Here is a 23,013-nt window from a genome sequence, read left to right as displayed (position 1 = left end):
CCTAAGGAAGGTTATATGGACTTGGACACTATACCCAAGGAAGGTTGTATTGGCCTGGGGCACTATACTTAAGGAAGGTTATATTGGCCTGGGTCACTATACTTAAGGAAGGTTCTATTAGCCTTGGACACTATACCAAAGGAACGTTACATTAGCCTTGGACACTATACCTCAGGAAAGGTTATATTGCCCTTGGACACTTTACCGAAGGAAAGGTATATAGGCTTTGAAGGGAGAAAAGCATAGATTTAGCAGGTCAAAAACTGGACTCCAAAGGTTAGATTACAAGGAGAGATTCCACAAACTAGTTGTATTTCCTGGAATTTAGACAGTTGAGATATTATGGGGAACAGAGATGGTAAATGCAGAGAAATTATTTCCGCTAGTTTAGGATTTGAGCATAGCCTAAAAGTTAGAGCCAGACCTTTCAGGAGTGAAACCAGGTATAACCAAACAAACTTGCAGGGTAATATGGTCTGCAAGGTAATATGGTCCACTCCTGCTCCTACATAAAAGGAGGAAATTACTCCTGTATAAATAAGAGAATAGGTCCCTTTTTCCATAAGGATTACAAGAGATAAGACAGTAACAGCTTGTACAACAAAGACTACAATCCTGAAAGGGCAGATAGAAAGCAAAGATAAAGTGCAAGCGGAAACAAGACCCCCATAATTGTCCAGAAACCAAATACAAAAGTCATAAAATCACGCAGTGATTTAATTACTTGGCTGCAGCATGCAAGAAATGCAATTAAAAAAAAACATTTATGTAGTTATCATGTGCGAGAGGCAGGCAACTGGTATATGCTCAATTTTATTGTTCTCATCAATCTGTGCCATTACAACTATAGAGGACTCGACATCTCAGGTTTGTACAAGTGATTTACTGAGATAAAATATTTTGATCAATGAATGCTAACTTGTGCAATGCTCCAGTAGCACCATTTGTACCAGTATGATACTGGCACCATTTTCACTCAGTGTGTGTGTGGCACTGCTTCACAAGCCTTGAATCACAGAAAAAAAAGCTCCACTCATCCATAATTGTCCTTTCATCCTTTTGAATGCCATGTATTAAGTACTATTTCCCCAATACACAAAATAAATTGTACCAGAAGCACTATGTGCTGTTATTTCAGCAGGGTATATTTCTCTTACACAGCATTAAAAAGTCGCATATCGAAAACACAAAGAAAATATACTTAAGTTCAAATATTCAGCAACCAGCTTTGGCAAAGATATCAGACATTCAGTCTCATGCCAATACAAAGCTCACTGCTAAAACAATTCATTTAAGAACACACATAATTATCATAGGACAGTCAACATTGCTCAAAACAGCTAAGGATACTGTAAATATATCACAAGATAAAAGGGACTAAATGGCATCCCCCTTGGTAAGTCACAAATACAATTCCATTTCACAAGAAATGTTGAGCAACATTCTACCTGACTGCCAACACATGTACTCTGATGTTGTTCATTTCATATATCTGATAAATAATTCCAGTGAATGTTAAATGCGTTGCGTAAATGATTGCGTCAAATTTTTAACATCAAGGTTAACCTGAAAAGTTTGCCTTGTGCTCGAGAGGCCTCAGCCAATATTGAATCTACTAAGTGGACTTCAGACACTGTTAGATATTTGTAGATATCTTAAATCCAGGTTTTATTCAGTATGGAGACCAATGGCCACAAATAGCTGCATACAGATTCAGTGGAGTAAATTACAACACTGCAGTTGGGATGGCCCCCATTATGATTCACTGGCATAGGCTTAGGAGGAGATCACAGTCACTAAGTGACCCTAAGGGTTGGTCCAACCCTTCCAAACATTTACTCTATGCTTTATAATCAGTAACATTGTTGTTTAGCCTTGCTGTTGGCAACCCAGGTAACGGATCTGCCAAAATGGAAAACCCCAGATGTCAGCAGAAATGGTTCGTTTTCTGCCAACGTTAGTCTGGTTTTCTTGATGTTAGACTGGGTCTATTTTACCATTCTAACATTAATATAAAGAGAGATAAAACATCTGTATACATTAGAGCTTCCTCACGCTGTATTGCACGAGTCAGAACTTGTGAAAATATCAGGCTGGAAAAGATCCAATGGTCCATCAAGGTTGTCCTCTGTACATGAAGCCTAAAGCATTATGACTAAATGCTACGTATGATAATAGGAGAAAAGGGGCAGAAAGCAGAATTCAGGTTAAAAGATACAGAAGAGATTAGGAGAGATATGTCATGATCATAAACAAAGGATACTAAAGGGCCAAAAGTTGACCAAAAAGATCCTGTGGTGAGACAGGATGGCATGTGCTTGTGATGTCCATGAATCAGTGCCCTGGTGAAGGTTATCAGTGGAATAGAAGGGCAAAGGAGGAGCACTGCATCATCCAGAGGGTGGTTCCAGAAGGTTAAAGCAGTGAAGTCTGGTAATCCAGGTGAAAGCAGAAAGGCAAATTATTCAGATGAGTGCAGCTGATAGAGAGCCTTCAATGAACGGGTGAAGGGAGGTAAGCAGCATACAGAAGGGGAGCAGCACAAGACGTATGAACAAGAACAAAGGACAAAGAAAAGGACAGCACAGGAACAGGCCCTTCGGCCCTCCAAGCCCGTGCCGACCATGCTGCCCGTCTAAACTAAAATCTTCTACACTTCCTGGGTCCGTATCTCTCTATTCCCATCCTATTCATGCATCTATCAAGATGCCCCTTAAATGTGACTATCGTCCCTGCTTCCACCACCCCCTCCGGCAGCGAGTTCCAGGCACCCACTACCCTCTGTGTAAAAAGCTTGCCTCATACATCTCCTCTAAACCTTGCCCCTCGTACCTTAAACCCATGCCCCCTAGTAATTGACCCCTCTACCCTGGGGAAAAGCCTCTGACTATCCACTCTGTCTATGCCCCACATAATTTTGTAGACCTCTATCAGGTCGCCCCTCAACCAAGTTTATTCAACCTCTCCTCACAGCTAATGCCCTCCATACCAGGCAACATTCTGGTAAATCTCTTCTGCACCCTCTCTAAAGCCTCCACATCCTTCTGGTAGCGTGGCGACCAGAATTGAACACTAAACTCCAAGTGTGGCCTAACTAAGGTTCTTTCCAGCTGCAACATGACTTGCCAATTCTTATACTCAATGCCCCGGCCAATGAAGGCAAGCATGCCGTATGCCTTCTTGACTACCTTCTCCAACTGTGTTGCCTCTTTCAGTGACCTGTGGACCTGTACACCTAGATCTCTCTGACTTTCAATACTCTTGAGGGTTCTACCATTCACTGTATATTCCCTACCTGCATTAGACCTTCCAAAATGCATTATTTCACATTTGTCCGGATTAAACTCCATCTGCCTTCTCTCCGCCCAAGTCTCCAAACGATCTAAATCTTGCTGTATCCTCTGACAGTCCTCATCGTTATCCGCAATTCCATCAACCTTTGTGTCGTCTGCAAACTTACTAATCAGACCAGTTACATTTTCCTCCAAATCATTTATATATACTACGAACAGCAAAAGTCCCAACACTGATCCCTGAGGAACACCACTAGTCGCAGCCCTCCAATTAGAAAAACACCCTTCCATTGCTACTCTCTGCCTTCTATGACGGAGCCAGTTCTGTATCCACCTTGCCAGCTCACCCCTGATCGGGACCTTGTCAAAGGCCTTACTGAAGTCCATATAGACAACATTCACTGCCCTACCTGCATCAATCATCTTTGTGATCTCTTCGGAAAACTCTATCAAGTTAGTGAGACACGACCTCCCCTTCACAAAACCATGCTGCCTCTCACTAATACGTCCATTTGCTTCCAAATGGGAGGAGATCCTGTCTCGAAGAATTCTCTCAAGTAATTTCCCTACCACTGACGTAAGGCTCGCCGGCCTGTAGTTCCCTAGATTATCTTTGCTACCCTTCTTAAACAAAGGAACACCATTGGCTATTCTCCAGTCCTCCGGGACATCACCTGAAGACCGTGAGGATCCAAAGATTTCTGTCAAGGCCTCAGCAATTTCCTCTCTAGCCTCCTTCAGTATTCTGGGGTAGATCCCATCTGGCCCTGGGGACTTATCTACCTTAATATTTTTCAAGACGCCCAACACCTCGTCTTTTCGGATCTTAATGTGACCCAGGCTATCTACACACCCTTCTCCAGACTCAACATCCACCAATTCCTTCTCTTTGGTGAATACGATGCAAAGTATTCATTTAGTACCTCGCCCATTTCCTCTGGCTCCACACATAGATTCCCTTGCCTATCCTTCAATGGGCCAACCCTTTCCCTGGCTACCCTCTTGCTTTTTATGTATGTGTAAAAAGCCTTGGTATTTTCCTTAACCCTATTTGCCAATGACTTTACGTGACCTCTTCTAGCCCTGACTCCTTGCTTAAGTTCCTTCCTCCTTCCTTCCTTCTTAGGGGCTGGTTTAGCACAGGGCTAAATCGCTGGCTTTGAAAGCAGACCAAGGCGGGCCAGCAGCACGTTTCAATTCCTGTACCAGCCTCCCCGAACAGGCGCCAGAATGTAGCGACTCGGGGTTTTTCACAGTAACTTCATTTGAAGCCTACTTGTGACAATAAGCAATTTTCATTTTCATTTCATTTTTCACTTTCCTAATATTCCACACAGGCTTCGTCTGTTCCCAGCCTTCTAGCCCTGACAAATGCCTCCTTTTTCTTTTTGACCAGGCCTACAATATCTCTCGTTATCCAAGGTTCCCGAAATTTTCCGTATTTACCTTCTTCCGCACAGGGACATGCCGGTTCTGAATTCCTTTCAACTGACATTTGAAAGCCTCCCACATGTCAGATGTTGATTTACCCTCAAACATCCTCCCCCAATCTAGGTTCTTCAGTTCCTGCCTAATATTGTTATAATTAGCCTTCCCCCAATTTAACACATTCACCTTAGGACCGCTCTTATCCTGGTCCACCAGTACTTTAAAACTTACTGAATTGTGGTCACTGTTCCCGAAATGATCCCCTACTGAAACTTCTACCACCTGGCCGGGCTCATTCCCCAATACCAGGTCCAATACAGCCCCTTCCCTAGTTGGACTGTCTACATATTGCTTTAAGAAGCCCTCCTGGATGCTCCTTACAAACTCTGCCCCGTCCAGGCCCCTAGCACTAAGTGAGTCCCAGTCAATATTGGGGAAGTTGAAGTCTCCCATCACAACAACCCTGTTGTTTTTACTCTTTTCCAAAATCTGTCTACCTATCTGCTCCTCTATCTCCCGCTGGCTGTTGGGAGGCCTATAGTAAACCCCCAACATTGTGACTGCACCCTTCTTATTCCTGAATAAGAGTTGGTCCAACCTGGTCACTGAAGAGTGATGGAGGAGTCTTAAGAGACAAGTTGAGTGGCAACGGGAAGCACGTGATTAACAGTAGTGATCATTCAGAAATATAGCAGCTAAATCCAGAACAGAGTGGCAACCAGCAGGAATAGCTACAAGCTGGTTTTGGATGGGATAAAAAGTCTCAGTATAGCAGCAGAAACTAACCCGCTGTATGTCGAGGGTTGTTGCAGGTTACAACAGGACATTGACAGGATGCAGAGCTGGGCTGAGAAGTGGCAGATGGAGTTCAACCTAGATAAATGTGAAGTGATTCATTTTGGAAGATCGAATTTGATTCTGAATACAGGATTAAAGGCAGGATTTTTGGACGTGTGGAGGAACAGAGGGATCTCGGGGTCCACGTACATAGATCCCTCAAAATTGCCACCCAGGTTGATAGGGTTATTAAGAAGGCATATGGTGTGTTGGCTTTCATTAACATAATAATAACCTTTTATTGTCACAAGTATGAAGTTACTCTGAAAAGCCTTAGTCGCCACATTCCGGCACCTGTTCGGGCTAGCTGGTACGGGAATTGAACCCATGCTGCTGGCCTTGTTCTGCATCACAAACCAGCTATCTAGCCACTGAGCTAAACCAGCCCTTGGTTGAATTGGAATGCCTAATACAGGATTAAAGGTAGGATTCTTGGAAGTGTGGAAGAAGAGGGATCTTGGGGTCCACATACATAGATCCCTCAAACAGGGGGATTGAGTTTAAGAGCCGCGAGGTTTTGCTGCAGCTTTATAAAACCCTGGTTAGACCACACTTGGAATAGTGTGTCCAGTTCTGGTCGTCTTATTATCGGAAGGATGTAGATGCTTTGGAGAGGGTTCAGAGGAGATTTACCAGGATGCTACCTGGACTGGAGGGCTCATCTTATGAAGAAAGGTTGAGGGAGCTAGGGCTTTTCTCACTGGAGCGAAGAAGGAAGCGAGGTGACATGATAGAGGTGTACAAGGTGATGAGAGGTATGGATAGAGTGGATAGCCAGAAACTTTTCTCCAGGAAATGGCTGTCACGAGGGGACGTAATTTTAAGGTAATTGGAGGAAGGTATAGGGGAGATGTCAGAGGTAGGTTCTTTACACAGAGTGGTGGGTGCATGGAATGCATTGCCAGCGGAGGTGGTGGAGTCAGTCATTAGGGACATTTAAGCGACTCTTGGACAGGCACATGGACAGCAGTAACTTGAAGGGGTGTAGGATAGGTAGATCTTAGATTAGGATAAATGGTCGACACAACATCGTGGACCGAAGGGCCTGTACTGTGCTGTACGGTTTTATGTTCTATGTCAGGTAGTGAAATTGAGGGAGTCTTTCAGGAAACGTAGTCTCAGAGGAAAGCAGTGGCATGGTGGAGGCTGCAGCGAGTCCAGAAGCCAAAGACATGGAATTCAACCCAAGAGTAAGTAGATATGAGCCCAGGTACTGCAACAGAGTAAAGCTAAGAGGTTTTCAGTGCGCAGACATACAATCCTGAAACTTAATGGCAGGTTGGGGATGAGGGAGGGAAGCTGGAACAGGTTACATTAAACATAAAGTGACTTGAGTACCAGAGCTGAGTAATGACGTAACCAAGGCATACAATGTAGTTCAGTAGAGGAATGTGTGCAGGCGCCCAAGTCACTGAAAACAAGCAGAATGGACAGCGAGTTCTGCACGAGTTTAAATTGTAGTTTAAGCTAAAATGCACCTAATAAAGAATAGTGGAGCACAGAGCAAGGCCATCAAGCTTCTTGCGACAATCTTCGATCCAGTTAGTCCCCCACCGCACCACTGCGGTTTCCCCGCATCTTCAATTTTCCTTCTCCCTGAACTATTTATCCAATTCCCTTCTGAGGTTTACCATTGAATCGGTTTCCACCTCCCTATCAGGGAAATGCACTGAAGCTCCTAACCACTCGTACTGAAAAAAAAAGGTTTTCCTCATGTCATCTTTGGTTCTTTTGCCAATCACTTTAAATCTGTGCCCTCTGGTTTGAGAATCTTCAGCCATTGGAAAGAGTTTCCTATTATTCACTCGATTCAAAACCTTCATGGTTTTTAAAAAATCTTATCAAATCTCCTTTTAGTCTTCTCTATACTAAGTGGGCCAGCCTCTGCTTCGCCAGACTATCCATATAACTGTACTCACAAATCCCTGGAACCATTCTAATAAGTTACTTCCATAACCTCGCCAAAACCTTCCTGTTGTGTGGTGCCCAGAATTGGACAAAAGGCTTCTACTATTAGCATGGGTTCTGAAGCAGAGGAGAGAAGAGTGGGGAGAAACCAGTAAAATATGTAATAGATAACCATGGATGCGAGTTGCAAAGCAGAAGGACTCTGTGGGAAGGTGTCAGTCTGGAAATCTTCTCCACCCCAATAGTGTACAACTAGTGAATTCATAATCTCACCACAGCAAGTTGTGAAATTGGCTTCAATAAATCTAGTCGTTCATGGAAAAGCACCAGAAAATGTAAAAAGAAAAGGGACTTGAAAGTTGCCAAATTGTCAAAAAAATCCAAAAGGGTTACTGACGTGCTTCAGGAAAGGTAACATATCACAATGCTGTTGATGCTTAATGCATTCTGAAGTGGGCTACCATAGTTCCAAGATAAGAGACCATCACATCAAAAGTTGAAAGCTTTATGGCCCACCACCTCCTTGGAGCAACTAATAGAGACAGACGTGCCAGCATCACCCACATCATGAGGCCAAAATAAAAGGAAAGACAGTTATAGGGCTGAGAGAAATAGTAACAGTGAAGCAGAGTGCCAGTGTTACCATTAATGCTGAAAGCACCACTATTTATTGTAACTAAATTTTATCACAGGCATCATTATCAATGGCCAGACGCAAGTGAAATTTTAGTCCCTAAATAAACTCGCAAGCATTTTTACGCCACTCTTTGCTGCCGTTGAGAAAGCAGACCTAAAAGGCTGGCTCCATGTGCTCCTAACTTAAAAGAAACAAATACATGGCATTGATTTCTAGGCTGCAACTCCACTTCAGTGTTCAAACGATGGGAACAAACTTGCTCATTCTATCACAACAGTTAATGTGGCTATCTAAAACCTTTAATCACATACTACTTTGTAACCAGTTCCAGATTAAATAAATAATCCATCACACACATTTACGCTTGGATGAGAAATTGAACTTTAATTTGGGAAAAGCATCAGAGCACAAGACCATAATTATTTCCATATGTCGCACAGTCAGTACCATGGCCGGAAAAACAGGGCAAGCAACAACTCGAGTTCAAGCAGAGATGATACCAATGACATGATCATAGAAAGAGGTGGGAAACAAAGCAAAAGCAGCACTTCCACAATGAAAATGTAGTGCCACCATGAATTCAACTCAGAAAGAGGAGGAGGCATAGCAGTTTAACTTAAATTAAAGCAGATAAAATTGTTTTTAAAAAAATAATGGCAAGTTGGCTATTTATAGCAGAAAAGGGCAGCACAGGAAAAGGCAGTGATATGTGGTCCCTGCGGACTTTGGGGAGTTTTGAATACCAGATGTTAATTTGTGCAAACACATGTGCAGAAAATATTTATCCAGGTTTGTCCAATTAAATTACTGAGCTTATGACCTCAGAACTTGAAGGAGAATTGGAGTCTCCCTGACAAACCTGAAAAGGGGAGAAGTTTTTGGAGCCCAGGTTTCTGCAAAGATATAGGGAACTGGTAATGGTAAAAGGAAGGAGAGGTGACAATCCACAGACCAAGTAAAATGAGAAGAGACAGTCTACATTAAGAATACTCGGGGTAAATTATCCTTTCTATCAAGTTTGAAGCACTACTTGACATTCGGGAGAATGGTAACTCTAGCCAAATGATCAAACAGATTAAAATGGTATCAAGAAACCTGAGATGACTCATTGAGAAGGTAGATTATAAATTTTGAGTGAGGAAGAGTGTAGTAGAGGATGATAGCAACAAATGAGACAAAGACACCGATTTAAAAGGATTTTGCATATTATTTTTCCTTTTTGTCCAAAGAGCATTAAATACAAAAAGCGATAAAATACATACATTACAATGCTCAGAGTGTGGGAAATAATAGAAGCAATGATATCACAGGAAGATTAGTTAATAGCACCTACAGGAACCTGTCTGCAAATTGAAATGGCAAAATGGGCTCAGGGAAGCATGCCATACAAAAAAAGTTGAAACATCACTATGCAAAGGAACACAAGAAAGGAAGAAGGGGCCATGCACACAGTTATTTCAAAACCTCAGAATATCCTAAAGCACTTGGGAGCCAATGAAGTACTTCCAAATTGTTGGACTTCACCTGATGAAGGAGCAGCGCTCCGAAAGCTTGTGATTTCAAATGAACCTGTTAGACTTTAACCTGGTGTTGTGAGACTTACTGTGCCCACCCCAGTCCAGCGCTGGCATCTCCACATCCAAACTGTTGTCACTGTCTCTAATGCAAGGGAATTTGGCATACACCATGATGCACCATCAATTACACACGAGGCAAGTTGTAGAAAACAAAGTAATGGTTTTAATACTCGAAGATGTAGCCTGTCTGCTGCTGAATCCAGACTGGAGACAGGGCTACAGATCAGTCAACTATATACAACACCCAGTGGGGCAGAGCCACAGAAGAACAACAATATATAACACAGTGAGTAACAATGGAATAAACAGTAACAGAGAATATATACGGTGCTGTAAGTAACAGTGGAACTACAATAAGTGGCTCACCACATTCACCCCCTGTTAAAAAAAAAAGTCCAGCGGGAGTGAAGCAAACTTATAGATTAAGTCTATCAGGCGCTGTAACCGTCTGCTGTGATCTCCTCCGTCCCGGCTGTGATGTGGGCACTGGTGTCGAGACCTGCAACTCCGGGAGCGTGTCTTCCTCTTCTTCTTCTTCCGGAAGCATCTACAGAGAGGGAGACGGTGTAGGCGCGGGGTCGATGGTAATGGAGGTAGACGGTGGAGGGTCGGGTGGGGAACCAGCGGGTGCCAGGTCCAGGAGGGAGACTGTGTTCTGCCGCCCGTCCTGATGTGCCACATAGGCATATTGTGGGTTAGCATGGAGAGGCATAACCCGCTCAACCAGGGGATCGGTTTTGTGGTTCCTCACATGCTTCCGGAGGAGGACAGGCTCTGTGGCTGTCAGCCAGGACGGAAGCGAGACCCCTGAGTTGGACTTCCTAGGGAAGACAAACATACGTCCGTGAGGGGTCTCATTGGTGGCAGTACACAGAAGTGTCCTCATCAAACGATAGAGTGGAGCGCATCGGTAAGGACCTCTGCCAGCGGGAGACTGGGAGACTTCTAGACCGTAGGGCCAGGAGGACGGCCTTCCAGACCATCGCGTTCTCCCTCTCCACCTGCCCGTTTCCCCGGGGGTTGTAGCTGGTAGTCCTGCTTGAGGCGATGCCCTTGCTGAGCAGCAACTGACGCAGCTCATCACTCATGAACAAGGAGCCCCAATCACTGTGGATGTAGGTGGGGAAACCGAGCAAGGTGAAGAGGCTGTGCACGGCTTTGATGACAGTGGCCGAGGTCATGTCAGGGCATGGAATGGCGAAGGGAAAACGTGAGTACTCATCAACGATGTTGAGGATGTACACGTTACGGTCGGTGGAGGGAAGGGGCCCTTTGAAGTCGATGCTAAGGCGCTCAAAGGGCGGGAAGCCTTCACCAGGTGTGCTGTGTCTGGCCGATAGAAGTGCGGTTTGCACTCTGCGCAGACCTGGAAGTCCCTGGTCATGGTCCTGACCTCCTCGATGGAGTAAGGCAGGTTACGGGCCTTGATAAAAGGAAAAAAAACGGGTGACCCCCGGGTGACAGAGGTCATTGTGGAGGACCCGAAGTCGGTCTACTTGTGCGCTGGCATCTGGGGACTCATTGAGCTTCTCAGGACGATACAAGATGTCGTAATTGTAGGTGGAGAGTTCGATCCTCCACCTCAGAATCTTGTCGTTCTTGATCTTGCCCCGCTGTGTATTATTGAACATGAAGGCAACCGACCGTTGGTCAGTGAGGAGAGTGAATCGCCTGCCGGCCAGGTAATGCCTCCAATTCGCACAGCTTCCACAATAGCTTGGGCTTCTTTCTCGATGGAAGACTGTCGAATTTCAGAGCCCTGGAGGGTACGGGAAAAGGCCATGGGTCTGCCTGCCTGAGCACTATCCATCAAAGTGCTCACCTACCTCCAAATCGAACACCAGTCCTGGTTCATTACCCTGTACCAAATCCAATATGGCCTCGCCTCTCATTGACCTATCTACATACTGTGTCAGGAAACCCTCCTGCACACATTGGACAAAAATGGACCCATCTAAAGTACTCGAACTATAGCGTTTCCAGTCAATATTTGGAAAGTTAAAGTTCCCCATAACAACTACTCTGCTGCTTTCGCTCCTATCCAGAATCATCTTTGAAATCCTTTCATCTACATCTCTGGAACTTTTCGGAGGCCTATAGAAAACCCTAACAGGGTGACCTCTCCTTTGCTGTTTCTAACCTCAGCCCAGACTACCTCAGTAGACGAGTCCTCATCAAACGTCCTTTCTGGCACCGTAATACTGTCCTTGACTAACAATGCCACCCCTCCCCCTCTTTTACCACCTTCCCTGAGCTTACTGAAATATCCAAACCCCGGCACCTGCAACAACCATTCCTGTCCCTGCTCCATCCATGTCTCCGAAGACTCAGTTGCTAGAAAGGTTTGTGAGATTTTACTACGGCCTGTAGAATGCAAATTGAAATAACTATGGAAATTGGTGGCTAGGTCTCTGGGTTTTTGTAAAAGCAGTTCAGAAAAAGGAAACCTAAAACCGGGTGCTGTCAAAACGTGGACCGGATTTGCTGTTAAAAGTGTAATTTGGAAAGCCTGGTCTGGATTTCAGAATGCAAATCGCTAAGGGAAAGCATATTATGAGAGAAGATTTTAAAGTGTGTTTTTGAGAGTGGACTTTAGAAACTCTCACGTGACAGTCATGACGGGGGACTCTGAGGCGACATCCACAAACATTCACTCAGGGTTCAAAGTGGAGAGCGTATTTACCCACAGTCATCCTGTGTGCTTAAAAGATGCTTTGTGTTCATGGGACCATTGTAAGTTAAGATGTACTTTGTAATCCATCTCAATCTTAAAATCTGTGTGCAATTGTTAAACTAAGGGAGGGGGCAAGTAAATACGTATTGTATCATAATCCAATTTTTTCATGCTTATTAAATGTTTTTCTCTTGTTGTTAAAACTAATTAGCAGTCCTGCGACTCTGTTCCCCCATGTTTTATAACATCATTTGGGGGGGAAATGGCGTAGCGCTATTATCGCTGGACTAGAAATTCGCAGACCCAGGGTAATGCTCTGAGGACCCGAGTTTGAATCTTGTCACGGCAGACGGGTAAATTTGAATTCAACAAAAATATGTAATTAAAAGTGCAACGATGACTACAAACCATTGTCGATTGTGGTAAAACACATTGATTCATAAATGTCCTTTAGGGAAGGAAATCTGTCGTCCTTACCTGGCCTGGCCTACATTTGAGTCCACAGCACTGTGGTTGACTCTTAAAAGCCCCTCAGGAATGAGTAATAAAGGCTGGACCAGCCAGCAACACCCACATCCCATGAATGAATTTTTTAAAAATTGGAATTGTAACAAAACGTTGTGAACTTATGATGACATTATGTTTAAATAAACCATGCATTGCTTTAATTGATCTTTACCAGTAGGAAACCTTAATTCTCTGATATGATGATAGGGAGTGGTCTTAACTGTTAATTTTAATAGCTTTATGTGGAGTGTGATATGCTGACAAGAAAATGTGACTTTATTGATGGCTTCTCTGTAGAAGGAAGGAAATGTGCATTTGTTTGTAATGGAAGGTTTTATTCTGGGGTCTGAGGTAATAGCTGTGCCTCAGATTACAACCCATAAAGCAGGGGTTGCAAAGATTGGGGTGACATGAGACTGTTTGCATCCTATAGTCAGTAGGTGAAAATTTGGACCATCTCCCCAAAAAACTGAGGAGGAATGGGAGATTGGGGGATTAAAGTTGAGAAATCTTAATCCTCGTTGACAGTGATACCATGGCTTATAGGGTATGATGCTTCTGGACACAGTTCAACACCACTTCAAAGACAATGAAGAGAGACATCATCTATTTTGACAACACCAAGAGTTGCTGGGATCTTGAGAAATGAGAATGCCTATGTCGTATTCACGCTTCTTGTTAAGGAGATGTAAAATCTTGTCGAATAAATTCTGCTTCATTCGTAAATACTGGTTATCCACACGTTGACGGTCAAGTACAACTGAGAACTAAGTGTCAGGAATGTCCTCATTTGGGACTTGATGGTCTTATGCAAAATGAAAAATCTTACTCATTGGAAATATCCAACAACTCCACAAAGGATTGCCCTTTTAAATCCATGTGTGGGTATATTCTTAATCGGTGTGTTCAGCAGTGACAGATTGAAAAAAATCAGCTACTATGTGTCATTTCATGAACATTACTTATTTCAAATGCTTCTGTTAAATAGATCAAAATTTGTTTCAGCATAAATTCTTGGAACCACAATTCCATAAATGATTTATTTTGAATGCAACTACCCAAGGTTAACAGAAAAACACCATTATCTAGAACAAATATTTGCCAATGTTCTTACAGGCAACTCGTGGAAACGCAGTACTTGGAGGCAACTTGCACAAGAACCAGACAGAATCCCTCCCACTGAAGTAGACTGACATTATTGCCTCTTTGGGTCACTTGGAGTGCTGAAGATCTTCCTTCCGAGGAACAAACAAGTGCTTTAACTTATCCATTCAGTATCATTTGGGGCCTATCCAAGGCATAACAGGAGAGTCCAAATTTTGAGGAAATTCATTGTTCGAAGTTCAGACTGTGTAGTTAGTTACTCAGTTAAAATTAACTCACAGTTCTTCGTGCTTCTCTTCAGCCAGGATCTGGTCATTTGTCTTCAGTCCATACCTTTAAATCAAAGTGAAAATATCAAATATTATTGCATAGAACTATGTATCATTGATGATACGAATAATTTAAAACGACGTTCTTGGCTACGATATTAAATACTTATTAAAGGCAGAATACATTCTCTTGTCTGGAACAATTTAGTTCCCATGTGCTTTTTGGAGAAAATGCATGTACTTAAATATTTGGGTGATGGTGCCTTTGAGAACTTGGTGCTGGTAAAAGCATCTGGGTTCTAGTAATTGTTCACGTGGTCAATCTGCCTTGGAGATAAACAGTAGAAAAAAAGTCAATAAGTTACTAAATGAGGCGAGTAAATTGTGGGTATGGTTCGGTGTCAAATGTTGTTTTTTTAGGTTTTTGTTTGAAGTTGAGTTTAGAACAAGCTAGCTGTAGGGAACATCTCTTGCTGCTGAATTTAGTTGAAATTCTGTCTGGTCGCTAAAAGAATTAACTCTTGTTAACTGAAGAACTCTACTAACAGTCAATTGAATTTCTGATTTAGACAAGCTGAGGAGAGTGTGTTCTGGTTGCAAGAGTTAAATAATATTAGAATCAGCAGAGTTCTGACTCAAGGTGGCCATTCTGAAGATACATGTGACGCCTATATTGAACAGGGGTTTGCAACCATTGGACAGTTGGGATGAAATTTGAAGGGACAAACTTCCCGAAATGCAAGAAATATTAAAATGCAAACATTTTTTTTTTTTTTTTTTTTTTTTTAATCTTTTTATTGGCATTTCTCATATTTATAAACAGTTGTATATATACACATCACATTTTTCTCACCTGCATTATACAGAGGTTTATTATACAGAGGTTTAGTTTGTCCTTTGTTTAACTGACCCTACGTGCCTTTCATTGCCCTCTGGATCGGTCTATGGTTCTTCCCCCTTCACCTTCACCCCGCACCCCCCCCCGGCTTCGGCTGTGCTTTTATTCTATTTTCCGGACAGAGTGGAATCATCTCTCGTGGTTTCCCTGCCTTCCTTCCGCTTCCGCCCCCCCCCCCCCCCCCCCCCCCCCGGGGTTGCGCAGTCTTTTGGTAACTCATCTATCTTGGTGTTTTTTTTTTTTTTAAAGAAATTGTTATTAGGTTACTCCTCATTGTTGGCCTCAAACAGGTTTTGGAACAGACCGACAAACTGCCCCCAAGTATCCAGGAAGCCTTCCTCTGACCCTTGGGTGGCGTACTTAATCTTCTCAAGGTGGAGAAATTCCGAGAGATCAGCGAGCCAGTCTGCAGCTTTGGGCAGTGTTGCCGATCGCCAGCCGAGCAGGATTCTCCGGCATGCGATTAGGGAAGCGAAAGCAAGGGCGTGGCCCCCTTCCCCACGTGTAGCTCTGGCTGCTCTGATTCCCCAAAGATTGCCACGATTGGGCCTGGCTTCACCCTCACCCCCACAACCTTGGACATTGCCTCGGAAAAGGCTGTCCAGGACCCAGCAAGCTTGGGGCAAGCCCAAACCATGTGGGTGGCCGGGCCCCTCTGGCACCGCTCACATTTGTCCTCCACCTCTGGGAGGAACCTGCTCATTCGGGTTCTGGCCAGGTGCGCTTTGTGCCCCACTTTGAGCTGCATTAGGCTTAGCCTCGCGCGCAGATGGTGCAGCTCACCCTGCTCAGTGCTTCGCTCTAGAGTCCCCATCCCACCTCTGTCCCCAGTTCGTCCTCCCATTTTTGTCTGATCTCGTCCAGTGGAGTCTGGGCTCTGTCCAGTAGCTGTCCGTATATTTTCCCACATAGTTCCCCCCTTCCCGTTGCTTGTGCCTATCAGGTCCTCTAGTAGTGTGGTTTCTGGGGCCCCAGGGTATCCCACTGTCTCTTTGCGGAGAAAGTGTTTTATTTGGAGGTGTCCCATTTCCTGTCCTTTTGCTAGCCTCCACTTCGTCAGTTTGTCTAGTGTCGCCCGTCTGTGCCCTACGTCGAAGTCCCCGGCCGTCAATGTGCCCCCGTCCCGAATCCATCTTTTGAAGGTGGTATCTAGCATGGCTGGGGGGAATCTGTGATTGCCGCAGATGGGGGCCATTTTAGTTATCCCGAAGTGTTGTCTGAGCTGGGTCCATGTTCTCAGCGTGGCCGCTATCACTTGGCTTGATGTGCATCTTGTTGAGGGGGATGGGAGTGCTGCTGTAACCAGGGCCCGGAGGGTCGTTCCTTTACAGGATGCCTCCTCCATTTGTACCCAATCTGTGTCAGGTTCTTGTACCCATCCCCTCACTCTTTCTGCCGTTGCTGCCCAGTGGTAGTATTGTAGGTTTGGTAAGGCCAAGCCCCCTTTGATTTTCCTTCTTTGCACTGTCTGTTTTGGGATTCTCGGGTTCTTACTCCCCCACACAAACACCATGATTAGACTGTCTACGTTTTGGAAAAAAGCCTTGGGGATGAAGATCGGAATGGATCTAAACAGGAAGAGGGACCTTGGCAGTACGTTCATCTTGATCGTCTGCACTCTCCCCGCCAGGGAGAGTGCGAGTGAGCCCCACCTTTGAAGGTCTCTTCTTACTTCCTCCACCAGGCTGGTCAGGTTCCACTTGTGGATCTGTGTCCAGTCTCTGGCTATCTGGATCCCCAGGTAGCGGAATCTGTTCTGGGCTGTTTTGAACGGGAGCTCAGCTCTCTCCCTCCCCCGTTTGGGTTCACTGGGAATGCCTCGCTTTTGCCCAGGTTAAGGTTGTAGCCCAAGAAGGTTCCAAACTCTTTCAGCATTTGCAGTATTGCCTTCAGTCCCTCCTGTGGCTTTGAGATATAGAGGAGCAGGCCATCTGCATAGAGTGCTCTCTGTCTCCTCTCCGGATTCCCTTCCAGCTTTGTGCGTCCCGCATGGCTATCGCCAGGGGTTCGATCGCGAGCGCGAACAAGAGTGGTGACAGGGGGCAGCCCTGTCTTGTTCCTCTCTGCAGCTGGAAGTATTTAGAGCTGGTGGTGTTAGTTCGGACGCTCGCTTTGGGAGCGTTGTACAGGAGCCTCACCCAGGCGGTGAACCCCGCTCCTAGCCCAAACCGTTCCAGTACCTCGAGGAGGTATTTCCATTCGGCTCCGTCGAAGGCCTTTTCTGTGTCCAGGGAAATGATCACCTCTGGTGTTCTCTCCCCAGAGAGGGTCATTATTACGTTCAGCAGCCGCCTGATGTTCGTTGTGAGCTGCCTACCCTTGACAAAGCCGGTTTGGTCCTCTGCAACCACCTCTGGTACACAGCCCTCCAGCCTTTTGGCCAGGACCGTTGCAAGTATTTTCGCATCCACGTTCAGCAGTGAAACAGGTCTGTATGATCCGCATTCCGTCAGGTCTTTATCTTTTTTGGGTATCAGTGAAATTGTGGCTTGCGCTAGTGTTGGGGGCAGGGTGCCCCTTGCCAGTGAGTCCGCGAACATGTCCCTTAGGTGTGGAGCCAGGACTGGTGCAAATATTTTGTAGAGGTCCGCCGGGAACCCATCGGGTCCCGGTGCCTTCCCCACCTGCATGGAGCTGATGCTCTCCATGATTTCTCCCAGGTCTATTGGTGCTTCCAGCTCCGCCCGTCTGTCTTCCCCCACAACTGGCAGTTCCAGTCCATCTAGGAACAGTTTCATCCCCGCGTCCCCGGTCGGGGGCTCGGAGGTGTACAGTCCCCGGTAGAGGGTCTCAAATGCCCGATTGACCTCCTTTGGTTCTGTTACCAGTCTGCCTCTGCTATCCTTTACCTGCGCTATTTCCCTTGTGGCTGCCTGCTTTCTCAGCTGGTGAGCCAATAGGCGGCCAGCCTCGTCTCCGTGTTCGTAGAAGGTCCCCCATGTCTGACGGAGTTGGTACACTGCTTTCCTAGTGGATAGCAGGTTAAAGTCCATTTGCAGCTTTTTCCTCTCCGCCAGCAGCCCTACGGTCGGGGCCTCGGAGTATTTGCTGTCGACTTCCAGGATGGAGTGCACCAGTTGTTGCCTGGCCACCCTCTCTTCCCTATCTCTGCTTGTCTTGTAGGCTATGATCTCTCCTCTGATCACGGCCTTCAGTGCCTCTCAGAACGTGGAGGATGAGACCTTCCCGTTTTGGTTGTTACTAACGTAATCGCCTATGGCCTGCGATATTTTCTGACAGAAGGCCTCGTCGGCCAGGAGGTCCGTGTCCAACCTCCATGTGGGGCGCTAGGCACGGCCTGTCTCCAACCTCGCATCCATATAGTGTGAAGCGTGATCAGAGATACCGATCGCTGAGTACTCCGTTCCCGTGATCCCTGGAAGCACCGATTTCCCCACTGCAAAGAAGTCGATACGGGTGGATACCTTGTGTACTTGTGAGAAGTATGAAAATTCCTTCTCTCCCGGGTGCAGGAACCTCCATGGGTCCACCGCCTCCATCTGCTCCATAAATGCTCCTAGTTCCCTAGCCATGCCAGTCTTCTTCCCTGCTCTGGGGTCTGATCGGTCGGTCAGTGGGTCCTGTACAGTTGAAGTCGCCCCCCATGATCAGTCGGTGTGTGTCAAAGTCGGGGATTTCTGCCATGGTCTTCTTTATGAATTCTGTCTCGTCCCAGTTGGGAGCGTGCACATTTACCATTACGACCGGTGCCCCTTCCAGGACACCGCTGACCATGAAGTACCGTCCCCCTGGGTCCGTAACTGTCTTGGTCCCGTAAACCTCGTCCTCAAATTAATTAATATTGCTACTCCCCGAGCGCTCGTCCCATAGCATGAGTGGTATGTCTGTCCCACCCAGCCCTTCCTTACCAGCAGTCGGTCCTTCTCCCTCAGGTGCGTCTCTTATAGGTAGATTATGTCTGCTTTCAGGCTTCTTAGGTGGGTGAAGACTCTGGATCTTTTGACCGGGCCGTTGAGTCCTACGTTCCAGGTAACAATCCTGGTGGGGGTATTTTGACCCCCCCCCGGTCCTGCGGGGTCACCCATACTTACCTGGTGGGTGCGCCCCTGCCCTCTGAGGTTTCCCTTCGTTAGGGGGCCGCACCAAATGGCCGCAATCACTGCTCTCACCATGAGGTCGGGCCACAGGGTTTCCTTTTGTCCAGGGGGCACCCACCATGGCCGCCAGCTGTGTGTACGCCACGTGGCTGCGCCGCTGCAGTCCAGGGTCTCCCTTCGTCCTGAAGCCCTTCCGAGTGGCTGTTTGTGGCACCGTCTTGGTTCCTCGCCCTGCTCCATGCCTGCCGAGGTCCGTGTTTGTGCTGCTTATCTACCTCACCCTTCCCTTTTGTTCTGCGCTCTCCCACAGACTCCTCTTCCCCTCCCCTTAGTCACTGTTCCTCTGTCCCGTCCCCCCGGTGTTCTTCCCCCCCCCTTCTGCCATGCACCCCCCTTCTCTTTGTGCCAGGCGCTCCCTCTCCCCTGAGAAGCGCGCCGCGGCCCTCCTTTCTTACTGCCCTCCCCGCTAGCATGGTGGCCCCCCCCTCCCAGCACTTGCCCTGCTCTGGTCCTGTTTTACCTTCCTTTTGCTAGCCCTCCTATCCGCCTTTTTCACCCTCATTCACCTTGCTTCGCTCCCCCCCCATTGCATTGAGAAGTGGAACGAGCCCTTAAACGAGTAAGCACAGTCCCGCACAGTGCACCAAACACGTGTGTACAGTTCGTGATCGTATTGTCTCTGTTTGCGGTCTGCCCGTTGCTCTTTATTCCGATTCTTCCTTCCTTTTCCATCCCCGTCGCTTTCATGATGGCCATTGTGGCTGTCCCTCCCCCAGTTTGTTCGCTCTAACGAACTCCTCCATTGCCGCTGGGGTGTTAAAAAACAGCTCCTTCCCCTCAAATGTTGCCCAGAGTTTGGCCGGGAATAACATCCCAAATTTCACATGACTTTTGTAGAGTGCTGATTTGGCCAGGTCCACCCCAATGTCCTGGTACACCTTATGGTCTTCCCTTCCCAAGTGCTCGCTTTAGTCTTCCGGGCCCACTTTAGGATTTTTTTCCCTGTCTTGGAACCTCTGCAGCTTCACGATAATTGCTCTGGGCTGCTCCCCAGCTTTGGGCCTGGGTCGGAGCGACCTGTGCGCCCTGTCGATTTCTGGGGGGTTTGGAAACTTCTCCTTCCCACTAGCTTGCCCAGCATTTGGGTGACATAATCTGTTGGATCTCTGCCCTCCATCCCCTCTGGCAGACCCACTATTTTAGCATTCTCGCTCTGGTCCGAGGCGGCCCTCTCCAACTCCTGAATAGTTTTCTCCTGCGCCTCCACCTTCCTTGCCAGGCCGTTGATGGTTCGCTGCATTTTTTCTGTTGTCTCCACCAGCATCTCCTTCATCATTGTGTGGAGCTCCGTCCTGAGTGGCTCCCTCAAGGCGTTTATCTCCTTTTTTATCTCCTCCTTTATGGCGTTTATTTCCGTTTTCAGCACGCTTCTCCATTCCTCCCCGTGCGGGGGGGTGGCGGGGGGGGAATGGTCGCTGCGTCCTGTTCCTGCTCCGCTGCTCGGCTCGCCAGCTTTTCCGCTCCTGATTCGCCTGAACCTCCGCCTCGCCCCGTGGGGTTGCCTGCCTGTACGGCCGCAGCTCCTGCTTCTTTCCTTCGCTGCTGCTCCTTCTTACATCTCGCCGTCCCCCCAATTTATTATTTGGAGGCATATTTCTGTCTGTGCTTTTCTCTTTTTTTTCTGCGTTTTGGTGCGAAAAAGAAATTTTTTTTTGTTCCCCCCCCCAAAGAAAAAAAAATCCGTTTAAAAACGTTTTTTTTAATAAAAAGGGATTTTTTTTTTGAAAGTTTTTTCTTCCCTTAAAAATTTTATTTCTTTCTTAAAAAAAATTTGCAGGAGAGGAACAAGGAAGGTTGAATTTAAAAATTCTTATTTTGTTCTCTCCGTGCTCCGACATTCAGGCTGTTTCTGAGCGATCCCTACTCCTCCTCCACGTGCAGCTCACCGGGACCAGTCTCTCCTTTTTTTTCCTCTCCCTCTCCGTGGATCGGAGCTTTGGCGCCTGGGCAGGGCCGAATTCGCATGGCCTAAAGAATTTTTTTTTTGGAAAGTTCCCTGGGAAACGCGCCCCCAAAAACCCGTGATTTTGTGGCTGTGCGGGAGCGTCTTTGCTGCGGCCGCTCCGTTCGCGATCGCCGCCGGAAGTCAAAATAAATGCAAAATATTGTGGATTCTGGAAATGTGAAATAGAAACAGAAAATGCTGGAAAAACTCGGCCAACCTGGCAGCATCTATGGAGAGAGAAACAGAGTTAATATTTTGAATCCAATATAACTCTACTTCGGATCTAGAAAAGCAAAGCAAGAAATATCAACCTTTATATGAATCTTCAAAACAGTCCTCAGATGAAAAGGATAATCTTCCAACTTTAAGACTGGAGCTAACTGAGGTGCTATGTAAAATGGGTGTAGAAACAACTATCTGTCTGCATTGTACTTTTAATATCTTTAATATAATTTAAGATACAGGGTGATCATTTGTACTCATGCTCTTTGATTTTGACGTAGTAAATGCTTTTGTTTTGAGCTGTGAACCTCATGGCTTCATTCTTTTAATAAATACCTGGATTTTGGGTTGCAAAATATAACAGGAACATTATCAGACTCTACTGAGATCATAACATACTTAACTAGCAGGGTGAGATCCAAATTCTGTGGAACACTACGAATGAGAAAACTAATATATTTTCTGACTGACCTTCCTTTCCCAACTATTTCAGATAAAGCCAATTTACAAATTAGAATATTAAAGTGTCCCCTGTATGGGCAGCGAAGATGTTTATCATAGAATCATGCAGAACAGAAGGAGGCCACTTGTTCCATTATTTTGCTGCTAGGTCTCTGAACAAACTACCAATTAGCCCCACTCCCTAGTTTTGCACGGTTACGGGGATAGAGCAGGGCAATCGGACTGGTTTAGTTGCTCTATAGAGAGCTGGCAAGAGTGTGATATGTTAAATAGCTGCCTTCTGTGTCATAATGATTGAATGACTCTGCATATTCACATCAGATTTTCATGCTCCTGTCACCTATTCCTCCCCTCGCCGTTTTATATACATATTTTATTTCTTTGATTTCTATCAATATGCCTCAAGCTGTTAGCACCTCTATTTAAGCATTTCCAATTCTCCACTGGAGCAATTCACAATCATTCTTATTCCACATTCCCCTTCCCTCAGTATGACTCATCTTTCATAAAGGAAGAGAAAACAGGGGATAAAAATATTATGGTTCATTAAGTCCTAAAACATAAAATTAGTGCACAAAGCAAACTGGAAAAACTGGACCACAGCATCTGCTGATTTGTGGTGGGAAACTGGTTATTCTTCATAGCATCCATCAAATTCATCATAAAAAAAACATTTATATGCTTAATAATCAAAGCAATGCATCTTCATTGCCTCAGGGTGGTTAACGCCTTGTATAACTCCAGTATATCTCCTAAGCCTCCAGAAAGAACTTCCTGCTATCAATGAATCGTCTCTTATACAAAGGACAACTTCAGCCTGGTCACTAGAAATATAACAGATTCTGTTCTATTGCCTGCAGAATTATTCTATAGTGTTGTAATATTTTACTGTTTGCAATCAGGACACCGAAGTGCGTCAGAAAGTAACCAATTTAGGTTATCAGTTTCATGATTTATTTTCAGAGAGATCACTTTATTTATTCAATGCTTTTTCAGATGCACAAATGGCACATTAAAAAGACTGGATGAGAGCAGCACGGTGGCGCAGAGGGTTAGCCCTGCTGCCTCATGGCGCCGAGGTCCCAGGTTCGATCCCGGCTCTGGGTCACTGTCTGCGTGGAGTTTGCACATTCT

General features: G+C 45.8%; 1 protein-coding gene across 9 annotated transcripts in view; it reads right to left on the bottom strand.

Annotated features, from left to right (window-relative positions):
• LOC140403578 (adenosine kinase-like) overlaps positions 1–23,013 on the bottom strand; it is a 314,037-nt gene that overhangs the window by 242,453 nt on the left and 48,571 nt on the right. For all 9 annotated transcript variants that reach the window (XM_072491639.1, XM_072491640.1, XM_072491645.1 and 6 more), the window contains exon 3: positions 14,245–14,298. In XM_072491639.1, coding sequence (XP_072347740.1) covers positions 14,245–14,298 — 54 coding nt within the window. The remainder of the gene's footprint in view (positions 1–14,244; positions 14,299–23,013) is intronic.

This window comes from Scyliorhinus torazame, chromosome 28 (assembly GCF_047496885.1).
Source record: "Scyliorhinus torazame isolate Kashiwa2021f chromosome 28, sScyTor2.1, whole genome shotgun sequence".
In the NCBI taxonomy this organism is placed as follows: Eukaryota; Metazoa; Chordata; class Chondrichthyes; order Carcharhiniformes; family Scyliorhinidae; genus Scyliorhinus; species Scyliorhinus torazame.
This window is presented reverse-complemented; position numbering and strand designations above follow the sequence as displayed.